Source organism: Acyrthosiphon pisum, chromosome A1 (assembly GCF_005508785.2).
Source record: "Acyrthosiphon pisum isolate AL4f chromosome A1, pea_aphid_22Mar2018_4r6ur, whole genome shotgun sequence".
Lineage (NCBI taxonomy): Eukaryota > Metazoa > Arthropoda > Insecta > Hemiptera > Aphididae > Acyrthosiphon > Acyrthosiphon pisum.
The window spans coordinates 16,786,736-16,800,744 of NC_042494.1; the positions used below are offsets into that span (position 1 = coordinate 16,786,736).

At 36.4% G+C, this 14,009-nt stretch overlaps 1 protein-coding gene across 4 annotated transcripts in view; it reads left to right on the forward strand.

Annotated features, from left to right (window-relative positions):
- LOC100167763 (transcription factor Sp9) overlaps positions 1 to 13,063 on the forward strand; it is a 73,583-nt gene extending 60,520 nt beyond the window's left edge. For 3 of the 4 annotated variants that reach the window (XM_008181523.3, XM_008181525.3, XM_008181526.3), the window contains exons 2-4: positions 3,275 to 3,346; positions 9,713 to 10,337; positions 11,139 to 13,063. In XM_008181523.3, coding sequence (XP_008179745.1) covers positions 3,275 to 3,346; positions 9,713 to 10,337; positions 11,139 to 12,286 — 1,845 coding nt within the window. In that variant the 3' untranslated portion in view covers positions 12,287 to 13,063. The remainder of the gene's footprint in view (positions 1 to 3,274; positions 3,347 to 9,712; positions 10,338 to 11,138) is intronic. The other variant, XM_008181524.3, reaches the window with a different exon arrangement.
- Positions 13,064 to 14,009: the final 946 nt, after the last annotated feature.

Genomic DNA, 14,009 nt, shown 5'->3' on the forward strand with positions numbered 1-14,009 from the left:
ATAAGAAATTAATAATTAGCTATTATAGCTAACAATATATGTGTGTTATTTCTTTTTTTATATCTATTTAATAATTAATTCAATTTATAGGAAGCTATACACCAACTTTTGAGTAAAAATTAAAAAACAACATATATACCTAATAATACATTAATTTTTAATATTTGTATAATGTAAAAAAAAAATCAAATACTCTTTTATTTATATCGCAATGCGTAATCGACGCCGTCGTTTTAATATATAATATAATACGATAATATTACTAGGTAGGTATATATTATATAAAAAGCAAACCGTCAGAAATCGTTGCGGCCTCCGGACACAATAATATTATTATATCCATTGCTGGCTGATTACGCCGACACGATTTCAGACCTCGAGGGGCTGCTAATACCCGCGATGGCCTATTGTTCAGGCCTTTGATTTTTCTTTCTTCTTCTTCAATTTTTTTTTATTTTTTATTTTACACACTTCCTCGTACAATATTATACATAGGTACACTTTATACATATCTTTTTTTTATTTTTTTCTACATGCGCCTCATTGTTGACGGAACGTGCGCGTTCACAGAGACGGGTTTCGAACCGCTATCAAAATAAATTGCGGTCAATAAAGACTGGAACACGGGAAACGGTGGTGGCTGCACGCGATTTTAATTCACTTTGTATAGAGAAGAAATCTGCCCCTTTTCATTCTGTTGACGTTTCGCCCGTCAAACCGTTTGACACTTGAATGCGACGGTGCAGTGCACGCGGAATCGTCTCTTTTGAACAAAAAAAAAAAAAAAGAGAGAAGAAATAATAATATATAATACAATATAATGTAACCACAAAAAGATTCGAATGAGGTTTGACAGAATATTAAGGTCATCTTGCTCCTCTTTGAAGTGATTTCGTGAATTCCGAAATTGCAGATAAAACCCTGCAGGCTGTGTACATAATAGGTATATAATACTTGACTGTGGTTATGTGCAGTTTTCGAGTGCACCATTAATACCTATATAAGTAATAACATGAGTAATGCAGTTATGCAACATATATTTTCATGTACCTACTTAGCTATATTAAATATTATATTTGTAAGCAAATTTTTGCCACAATAATACAATATATATTTATAATATTTGGTGTAATTGTTGGTTTTTAATTTGTCAATCAATCGATATTCGATATAATATTTCGTTTTGTATTTCGTTATTGTTATAGTTGTAACGACTATTTACGCATGGTGCATGTGTGATGTGTGTTTGCATGTCTGTTGGCTATACACCGTGGGAAATCGCCTGGGGATTAATTGTTTTTAATAAACCGATTGAAGAATATATACCTTAATCATTTCGATGATGCGTATGCGCGGTAGGACTTCATTCATAATAATGTTATATATATTTAAATAACAACTGAATCGGCCCCGAGGACATAATTAACCACGTTTTCTTATTAAAACTCGATATTTAAGTTCAACCCTATTTATAATATATGACCAGATGACTTGTATGGATGTTTCGTCAGTCGCTTCTGTTTTTCTCATTTATAGTTTTTTTTTCATTTATATTTTAATGCTGCCGGTCATAACTATATACACATATAGTAAGTAGGTACATCACGTTAGAATTGAAACCAATATTAATAACTCAAAATATAATTAGAAAAAACTTAAAAATGACTCCAGGCGATTGTGTGTGAATGATAAATATTAATATAAATGTATATTGTATAATATATAAATATATATAATATATGTACACAATGAATATTTGCACTTGTTACAACCCATTAAAAAATATTTAAAATGCTACTGTATAATATTGTTTCTACGCATATGTCCTTAAGCGACCGTTGTTTTATTTTTCTACGTTGAAGAACTAATTAAAAAATAAATATCCTTATCCATACCAGTTCTCACTCCCCGCCATAATTTCTCACGTGATCGGCCCACGGTGAGTCTTTTATATATATATAGATACACATCTGCTCGGGTACAATAATATTATTCACGAGGTGTAGCGGATGATTCGTATTATGATGTGTTATATAACGTATTTTATTACTATATATACAATATATTTTATATTGTTGAAAATGTGCAATTGGCAATTGTTATGTTGATGGTCAGTTGTTATTATAGTGCCGGTCTCTCTTATACAGCATATATACCTACGCATTCAATAAAAATCTGACGTTCTTAAGCTGTGCACGCGAACCCAGATCACTTTAAGTAGACGTTTCGATCCAATAAATATATTTATACGTGTTGTATGTGTCTGAGCCCGTGAGCGGCAGATTTCGAATGATTGAAAATGGAATTTGAAAAAAAAAAAAAGAATTTTATTTTCGGACCACGCGTAAATCGGTAGCCTAGCCGAAGAAAATAAATAGCCGACGAACTACTCGATATAAACTCTATACCTACCTACCTACGATATTACACATCTCACACACGCGTATATATCATTATTATTATTTAATTTTATACACCAACGTCTTTGGCGGAAAGAGATAGCGACTAATGCTGGACGAAAGGATTTATGAGATGCGTTTTGTCCGAAACACATGTTTTTTAGCTAAAGGCGGTATCGTCGTCAAGATAGTAGTTGTGAGCCCCCATTATTGTGTATGCTTATATATACGCGTACCTATATGCGTTAACTTTGATGGTGTGCCGTCAAATTATTCATGTGTAAAATATGTATATTACGCCCGGAGGATGTATTAATGAACCCGTTTTTGGGACGACCTTCGTTTAACGGCACGGCCGCCGCTCTTGGTCGTTGTCGCGTTTCCGAAAGACGCTTAGCTGTCGCCAATGTCGTCACTCGGTGAATTTTTCAAACGCACATACATAATATTATTATAATTGAAGCACAAAGATGAGTGATCTATATAGAGACAAAAAATCTAAAAAAATATATGCATATATATCCAGGAATAATGATTGAAAAACATCTTATACTTTCATATATAGGTTACAGAATAATACCTATATTTATTACGTATCGTGTAAGCGAAATGTTTTATAATATAATATATAATAATATGTATATTGTATATTATGATACTTACGTGCGTTACCACTGATTGTCTTATTCGACACAAAAACAATTAGATTCGTTCTATGGATGCATTATTTTCTGAAAATCCACATGTTGGCACATTCAAATACTTTATACTATTTATATGTTTATATTATATTATAATATGTCTATATTACATATGTTTCATAGTATTCATTATGCACTTTGCTAATCGTTTTATTATTCGATGTGTGTTTACAGGTCCCCGATTTTCAAAGCGCCCTAACTGGCAAATCTTGCAATGAAGGATGGCCCACCGAACAAGAGATAATGGTGAGTCGCCCCTTTCCTCGTATATACATTTTTTGTTTTTAATTTAGCCGCCGTTTTTCGATTAGGCTGCCGGTAGAAAATGGATTTTAAACGCGTATACCCATCACCAAGGGCCCCGGGCTTGTATAATGAGAGTAGTAAAACACTCTGTACGTATTATATATTATATACATGTTATATATATATTATATATATATGTTGTATGGAGAGACAGAAAAAGAAAATTATAAAAACTGCTTCATCACGGACTGTCGGTGTCGAATCTTTGAACCCTACATGACATGTGGCGCCACCTAATCTGGTGATGTTATAACAGAATGGAAGAAGCCATTCTACAAGTAAATAATAATTTTAAAAAAAATGACGATAGAATCTCCTCCTTCACGTCTACAAAGTACTAACAGTAGGTAACTATATACATCATGTATGTATAATATAGATGTATGACATAGTATAGATAGTATAGTACCATAATATTCCATTGTCATTTTGTTGGTATAAAGAGTTATGATGGGTGACGTGTATAAGATACATAATATAATATAGAAAATATTTTATCTTTATTTGTTTCGCAAAAAATAAATTTTTTTTAAAATTCTTATAGGTACATAATATTAAATGATATTGTTTTGTTTAATTGGTAAAAATTAAAAACATACATATTAAATAATATATTGTTGTAACTTGTAGCACAACATATTATAATATAATATTATGCTCTTTTATGCTATCGTGCATTTATAATTCTGCCTTGAACTACGTGTTACAGTCACTGGTCAGTAAAATATGTAGAGATATAGTGAACACTGTAGAGTATTAAACTAATATTAATTACGCTTATATAATATATTTATATAATAATTACGCCGCTCCTCACTGGTGGTTTGACGTCCCTCATCCCTATAATATTTCCCATTAAATATAATATCATATGTAGGTATATGTTTCTCAAACAAAATTGAAAATACATTATATTCGATCTCTTCTAAAAATTTGAAATTTTCACGACCAGTTTTGGGGAGGAATATCATTATATTGTTATAACTTATAACATTATAAAAAACGTACCTATATGGCGACTAAAAACATTTTGTGCTAATTGACTTTTTATCGGTTGGTATGTATCGTTCGTTTGTTCCATTCACAATAGTAAATAAAAAAAAAATCGTCTTATTGAATTTAATTTTTTTTTTATTATTATCATTATTCACTCTCCATACACTTTTGCTTGCCACCACAAACCGCACACTCATCGTCATTAAAACGAGCACACATTGATAAAAAGAGTAAAAAAGTGTGTATATAATTAATTTTATGACGTCGTCAGATATAACGTTGACTAATGGCGCGGCTTATCTCGTGATCTTTTTGTTAGTTAAAAGAATATAAACAAGGTGTGCCTTCTTCTTCTAGCACCTATGGGCCTCAGGAACTAACGGGTTCCTGTTCGTATATACCTATGCTCTACTGCAGCAGTCTATATATATAAACACATATACATACATAAATACATACAAACATATATACATATATTATACTATACATATAATATATGAACGGAAACGAGATTTGAATGTATCGAGTTTTTTTACCAATTCTTTGAGTTCATTTTACCTTTTTTTTTTTTTGTAAATTTGTTACATTCTAAAATTATCATATAAGTTGCGTGGGCTGTGTTCACGTCGTACCTATATAACGCCGCGCGAGTAACTTTGGACGGTTAGCGCATAAAAACAGTCTTATTAAAAATACGTAAATATGCGATATTGTAATTAGCCGCGTGTTATAAATACCACGAGCATATATTATACATAATAATAATGTGTACTAGTATACTCAGTTGGTACCTACGTGAAACAATTTTGTATTATATTAGTTTATTATAATACACCATGCGTGCGCGTACCTATGTAAACCTGCGTATAATTCAAATAAACCACCGACGGAGGTACTTTTATTTACCTCGAAATCCGCTCGGCATAAATTTCGGTGTATATTCAAACCTCTCTGCACATCAAATAATATGTATAAACGCATAATACGCTTCGGTTGTATCATAATTATTACGTGTGATATAGAGTGTATATACCTATGGCGTATCGCATAAATTTGACAATTTTACAGATAGATATTACCTATATTCGAATGCGTTGAATTCACATATAGTTACACAGTACACATCCTGTATAAAACATATTTTGTATCCAGCTCAGTCCAGTTGAATACAACGCGTGGAACAAATTTGTCGAATCGCATATATTCGATTAAGAAAAACGTCATTGTATGATTTTTGAGAGCGCGACAGGTGTATGTATAGGATTTTACCTTTCGGACAATGTGACATTATTATTATTATTGGACGGTGGCGGCTGTTCGTTCCGAAATTTATTGAAATGTTTACGTTTCCGCGGTGACAATAACGCGAATATCCGGTTTCGGGTTACGCGGCTGTTTCTTTTTTCTTCGTTAAATTCATTTTTGACCCTACTGATTTCCCAATGATCATTTTTATCCCTGCACGATTCATCCTATCTTGTCCTGGCGATCCAGTCGACAAATGCCACATAGATGATGACGATAATAATATATATACCACTATAATGTCCTCCGGCCCTCGGCCGAACCAGTGCGTTTATATATATAGGTACCTACATCTTGTCTAAATAGTATATATATATATATATATATAAATATATAATAGAATGTATGTACATAAGACGACAACCGTTTCTCCAATTCCGAGCACGATTTATGTGTAAATCGCCGACAAGTTGGTTTAAAACAATATAATAACAATGAATGGAAAATAATTACGAAATTCGTAAATCGGCGATTATCTACGGTAGAAGTTTTTCTGTATATACATGCACTGCAGGGTAAAATATGTCGTTTTAGAAATTGTGTACGAGTTTCGCATGTCATTCGTGAATCGTGATGATCAATAATAACATAATATAATGTAATCACAGGGGCGCCGGACGAATGAATGGGTTGTCAAATTCGCTTGAGTGGTTATTTTTATTCGTCGGCCGAGTAGTATAATATTTTATTGGGGTTCTAATGTGACAGCACTTTGTGTGTGTAACGATCACAAGTGACGGTGGATGTCCAATGTCCGTCGGTGAAGACTGGCATTGAAAATCATATTATTTTTTTTTCGGTATACGTTAGCACATCGACCCAAATTAATAATATTATGATAATACTGTTATTAATATAATATTATTGTAAGTCAATGGTGTTTTGCATTAATTTACATTGATAATAATTGCTGCAGACTGCGTAACGTTTTTATTTAATTACATGCTAATTAGATTTAAATTAATAAACACATTTTCTATTTTTGTTTATTACGGCCGATGCAATATAATATATCCTTCAAATATGTATACAATCAATAATTTTATCTACAAAATATACCTATGTGTGTGTAATATAATTAGTTTTAACGCGTTGCAAGAATATATTTAAATAATTGCATATTATCCATTTACATGTAGATTTAGCAAAATTGTAACCTTATGACACATCGTAATATTATTATACAAGACTGGTTTTACATTATATTTGCGTGATATTTAAAGTTTTTCGAATATTTTTACACAATAATATCATAATTTTATGCATAATTATTGTTCATTAATATATGTTGAGGTTATCGTGTGCATATAATATAGCACTGCAGTAGATAAGAGGATGTCATTGCTGAATAGGTACTTAAATCCTATTGAAATATATGTAGTACATTCAACATTGCCGATCGTCCATACATATAATATAATAATTTCAGAATTTTTATGAATGAATGGTCGTGACGAAGACTGCTGCAGTCTCAATAATAATAATAATAACAATAATAATAACAATACTCAGATTACTATAATAATAATACTCGTACCCACCTACCTATATTGCATTATGTTAACGTTGTGTTACACTCGAAGAAGTGTTCGTTAAAAACCATTGAACAGATCTCTGAGAGATCGTTAAATATTTTTGGCATTTAATAATAATTATTAAAAACAAAATTCGATTCATTTGTCGTTTTTAAAATTACAATCGAAGCTTTTCAATATTATATTACATTGTACCTATGTATGATTTCATTCTTTGCTGCCTTTGAGGAATATAATATCTCGTATAATATATCATTATAGCCTGTCAACGAGTCCAATACATAATATCGGATCGTAACATTTTTTACCCTACTTATATGTACTGGCTGTATTATACGCCATGATGATATTTAGGACCATTTGCTACATTTAGGAATTTAAATCGACTATCGATGTTTCACCGTCTCTATATTATAATATAATTGTCTACACCGCACGCCTGCTTAGATTTAATCCTGCAGCAGTCGTCTTGTCGATTATTTGAGTTATACCTATATATGCTGCATAATAGGTATAGGCGCATGCTATATACCTAAATAGATATACCTGCAGTAGGTAAAACTCGATCACGTGTATACATATATAACATGTTTTTAGTTGTCAGTCGGTAGTACCTATATTATTTCCACAGAGTCTTATTATGGAAAAATATGATAATGATTCGATCCACAAAAATAATAATACCCGACGGTTCTCTTCTGTCGTGCAGCGTCCGATATTTGTTGGTTACTATACCTACATATTAATACGAGAACGAAGACGGTGGTTAAAATGTTATTGTACAGACGTCGTCGCCCGTCGGGTCTATATTTCCAGCTACCCATTGGCTATCAAATATTGAGATCGGATTCAGATGTCGTTTTTATTATTTTATTTTATTTTTTCGTAATAATTTAAAAACCTAATTTATTTAAAACTGTTTACAAAAATATAAATACGTACACACATTATATAGGTAGAGGTAGAGGTCCACACACATGTATGGTCTACATAATATTCTTCTAAACATGTTACGACCGCGCAGACAGCCGATGGGCGCATTCGCGCTCTGCATTGTACATATATTATATAGATATAATATACGCGTATTCGTAAATTATGTGTGTAGTGTGTATATAATATCATAACTGTTAAATAGAAATTGAAATGAGGAAGTGTGTGGGGTGGTCGACTTGCGTGCGATGTTAATCACGCGGTGCAATAGCGCTCGAAAAATGAGATCCGTCATTTGCGGATGTAGAGACTTAGACGAGTCGCACTTAGATTCGCTTAAACGTCGCCGCGGTGTCGTATACATAATATAATAATATTACTATTCCAGAGAACTAGTTTTGAATGCGTTGGTCGAAAGAAATTATAGTAAATATTATTTATAGGTCAACCATACGACGTATAATAGTATATGATACGATTTACAATTATTTTAAACCACGCCATAATACATCATATTACATTCGTTACAATTACATAATATGCAATTGTAATATTATTAATCATTATATCTACTATAATATATGGTAATGTATTGATGTATTGAGTAGCTGGTACAATTTGAAACGTGCGGATATTGTTGCACTAAGCAACAAAAAATGTGATTGGTCTGGGCTTGCATATAATATAATATCAAAGGTACTATATCACTATACACCGATTGTCGTGAAACAATAGCTGTGATCTAGTTCGATTATTTGTCTAGTATATTATTGGTATACCTATTGGGCCGACGCAGCAGCCGGTCGTACGAATATAATGCGCGCTGCAATAGCCTAGCTATACATATAATATGTAAATCTCGTTTCGTCGGACAAACTGGTTTTAAATATTATTATACATATATGATCGCTTCACACGCCACGTGCACCGCGTATATTATATGTATAGTTTTATTGTAATTAATTTTGAACAACTGCTGAACTGCGTATAAGCATTTCGACGTATAATATTAATATTTTACGAGCCCGTATGATAATAGACTGTTGCAGCTATATTAAAATATTATAATTAGGTATAGTATTCGAATCGCGACTTTATTATATTATACGACTCGTGATTATTTTTCGGTCGATATTGTTTCTGACATAGGTATATTTATTTATTGTAATTTTTTTTTCTCATTTGAACAATATAAATAATTACCGGCCATTGAAACGCGTACCAGTTATACCGCACAAATCATTATCATAATAACACAGTTCGATATACAAATCGTCACCGCGTTTAAACCATTTCACACATTTTGCATGGCGGTTGTCACTTCGATGATACGCATTTTACCGTGTTTTTACACGTAATAATATAGATTGCCAGTCGAAACTATATAAATCAATACTTAAAGACGTTGATATTGATTTTTGGTCCATTTAAGTCTCGTTCAGTGGTACTGAATCGTTTTACACACACGGCCATCTAGTATCAATCCGTATCCGTATCGATCGAAATTTCTAACCTGACGTTTTTAAATTTGTTTCAGGAACATCCCGGCCTGAGAAACACTCCGCTGGCTATGTTGGCGGCTCAGTGCAACAAGTTGCAGAGTAAATCGCCGCCGCCACTAGCTGACGCGGCCGTGGGTAAAGGGTTTTATCCGTGGAAAAAGAGCCCGCAACAGCAGTCCACCGACATGTCCGGTTCGCCGCTACAACAGCAGCAGCAGCAACAGCAACAGCAGCAGCAACAGCAACAACAGCAACAGCAGCAACAGCAACAGTGCCAACAGCAACAGCGGACGTCGTCCAGTGCGGCGGAATCGCCCAGGCCCGTGGTCACTTCCACGTCGTCGGCTCCGTCTACGCCGGTGCCGACCGGGGCCGGTTACCCGCCCCCGCCTCCGCCACACCACGGCAACATCTACTTCGGCGGCGGAAGCGGCGGCCACCAGACTCTGGCCGCTGACAACAACGGCCACCACCATCACCACCAGAGCCCGTTGCTGGGCAAGGTGGACAACCACAGCGCGTTGTACGGCCGCCACCCGTACGAGTGGCCATTCAATTCGATGGGCACCGCCGGACACCACGCGCCCGCCATTAAGACGGAGTCCGTGAATCCCGCTTGGTGGGACGTGCACGGGAGCGGATGGCTGGACATGAGTGGAGGTAAATATTACGCGCATATATTTTATCAACCGATATATTATTATTGCTTATTATTAGTCTATACGATGATGCGATGCAGCGTTATAATAATAATAATAATGATATTATTATAATGATAACATACATCGTACGTCGTACAGTGTACGAGCATCGTGTATACCTAAGATACAAATTAATATAAAAAATACGCTCGCGATTAAAAAAATAAAAATAAAAAATCGAAATTAAAATAATCGTCGGTATATATATAGGTAATTCGTTTTCGAAACACTGCTGGTTTGGCCGAATACTTATAACATACACACACACACACACACACGTCACACATACGAGGTCGATTATAAGCGCGCGCAAATCGTGATCCGCTACTATATATATATATACCTACGTATATTATAATATGCATATATATTATATACGATATTTCTACGTATAAATGATTCCTTTCACATTTCATAATCGCGCGCGCGTACCTATATACACTGTGCAACATTACGGTTATTTCGAGCGTTTAATATGCGCGACTCATTTACGTACATTATACCTGTACGTACGGTACGCGATATAATATGAAATATTTCATATCTTATTTGGACGCTTAAAACGCGTCCATTCGCGTATTTTACACCGATATGGCGATAGGTATATCGTATGTGGAATATTTAACAGCGATAATGATAATAAATCATAGAACTATAATATAATACAAACCGGTGTATAATCGCCCGGGCGATTAATATTCTTGTACGTTACATTATTATCGACGAGTTTTGATTATTTTGGTATTTTTTTTGTTTTTTGGTTTCCACGCAGGCATGCACGCGCAGATGGCCAATTACGCGGCGCAGTCGGACTACTCGTCGTTGAGCCACTCGCTGGCCGCGTCCAACACGGCGGCCGCTCACCACCTGTTCTCCAACCAACACTTCTTGCAGGACACGTACAAGTCCATACTGCCGGGCGCCCAGGGTTCGTTCGGCCTGGGCCACCACCACCACCATCATCCGTCCGTCGTCACGTCCTCGTCGTCCTCGTCGTCGGCCACGTCACCGGGCTCTGCTTCCGCGGCCGCCGCAGCCGCAGCCGCCGCGGCCGCCGTGTCAGCGGCATACAGCGCAGCGCCCCAGACGCCGTCCCCGCGCACGCAGCGCAGGTACACCGGACGGGCCACTTGCGACTGTCCCAACTGCCAGGAAGCCGAACGGCTTGGTCCAGCCGGCGGTCACCTCAAGAAGAACGTTCACAGCTGCCACATACCCGGTTGCGGCAAAGTGTACGGAAAGACGTCCCATCTCAAGGCGCATCTCCGATGGCACACGGGCGAGAGGCCATTCGTGTGCAACTGGCTGTTCTGCGGCAAGCGGTTCACGCGGTCCGACGAGTTGCAGCGGCACTTGCGCACGCACACCGGCGAGAAGCGGTTCGCGTGCCCCGTGTGCAACAAGCGGTTCATGCGGTCCGACCACCTGGCCAAGCACGTCAAAACACACAACGGCAACGGTGGCAGCAAGAAGGGCAGCAGCGATTCGTGTTCCGATTCGGAAAACAGCCAAAGCGCGGCCGACGGTTCGTCTCCGCACAACCAGCACCAGCAACAGCAGCAGCAGCAGCAACATCAGCAGCAGCAACAGCAGCAACAGCAGCAGCAGCAGCAGCAACAACAACAGCAACAGCACCAGCAGCACGTGCAACCGTTGCACATGGCCGACATGGTGGACGTGAAACCACCGTTGCCCCTGGGTGGACCGGCCGGTCTGGTCCGGTGGAGCCCGGTAGTCAGTTCCGTGGGCTCTGTTGTGCCGCTGTCGCCACCGTCGTCGCACGCCATCGGGCCGTCGCCGTTCCTGTCCGTGCAACAACAGCACAACAACAACAAGGAACAGAAGAGCTTCTGCTGGACGAATGCCGCCGGCAAAGAGCCGAAAATGTACCAAGAGAAACTAGAATGAGCGTCGCCCCCGCCGGTGCAACTGCCACCGCCGCCGACTGTCGCGTTCGGCAGCGGCGGCGACCGCGGCACCGGCGGTGGTGCTACGACGCCCGGCCCACAGTTGTTTTCTAGTCTCCAGTACAAAAACGGACTCCAGCAGCAGCACGACCAGCAGCAGCAGCAGCAGCAGCAGCATCATAATCATCATCATCATCATCACCACCTCCAGCAGCAGCAGCAGCATCAGCAACAGCTGCACGAGCAGCATCAGCATCACCAGCAGTATCTGCAGCAGCACCATCATCAGCACGGCAGCAACCTGGTCACGCATTACGCGGCCCTCGGCAGTGCGTTTTACACGTACTGACGCGCTATGAACGGAATAAGAAGCGGTAAATTTGTGCGGTAAATCTTTATTCATATATATACCTACTGTGTACGACATTATACAAATTACAGAACATTTTATTTTCCACTTTTTTAACACTCGCGGCGTGTTTTTTAACATATATATTATAATCTCTATATATATATAACTGCGTGTCGCCACTTTGTACATAATATATTATTATTATTATTATTATTATTATTATTATATAACTCATTATTTTTATGTGTACATATATATATTGTATTATATCTGTGTACATAATTTAATGTTTTACTGTGAAAAAATACAAAAAAAAAAAAAAAAAATCGTATTATTATTATATTATTAACGTTTTTATTAGTGTTTAACCCGACGAAGTATTTTGTCCGCTTCACGCGCATAGGGTATAATGAAGTTGAAAAAAAATCTTATATCATATTGTGTACCTATGTTCAAACGATTAAAACAGTTTTTTTTATTATTAAATACACCGCGGTTTACCTATAAATACGTGTCCGGCGATCGAGTGTGCCGTTGAACCGCAGCCGCTTTTGTACTTATATAATATTATATTATAGACTCCGTTATCGATTTACTTAACTCACAACAAAATATTATAAACATATAATATTATATTGTAAATATGGTTGTTTATATGCGTAATAACCGTGTACGGATACAAAAAAAAAATGTTCAACGTTTTTAATATATTATATTATATAAGTACCTACTGTATTTTTTATTACCTATATATATAATATACATATATTATATGCGTATTGATAATTATACGAAATAAATTATAATTTTTTTTGTTGTCTCATATAATTGGAATTTTTTTCTCTCTCCTTAGTCCTCATCACCTATGATATATATATATATAATAGGTATATACGAAGGTGCAAAACTGCAAACGCATAATATAATGTCATGCGGCGTCATTGTATTATAAATATTGCGTACATATATATATATAAGGTACTTACCTACCTATATATCTAATATGTATATAGATACCTGGTATACCCGCACCTATATAATATACGAAGCATCTACAATATACATGGGTCCCCCAGCTATTATCGTGCATATACACATATATATATATATTATATAACATATAACGACTATATATATATGTATACGCGCGGGTGTCTTTTGGTGTATATAGGTGGTTGGTATTTTTATTTTATTTTTTATCGCCTTTCCGTGCCCGCAGCCATTGTGGTTTTTCGAACGAAATTAAAAAACCTTGACGACGAAAAGCCAAACACACGACACTATACCACCGCCGGGCCGAGCTCCGCAGTGTTAATATACGCATATTATATACGAACGCTGACAAGTATATTATATCATATTCGTGTCGTAT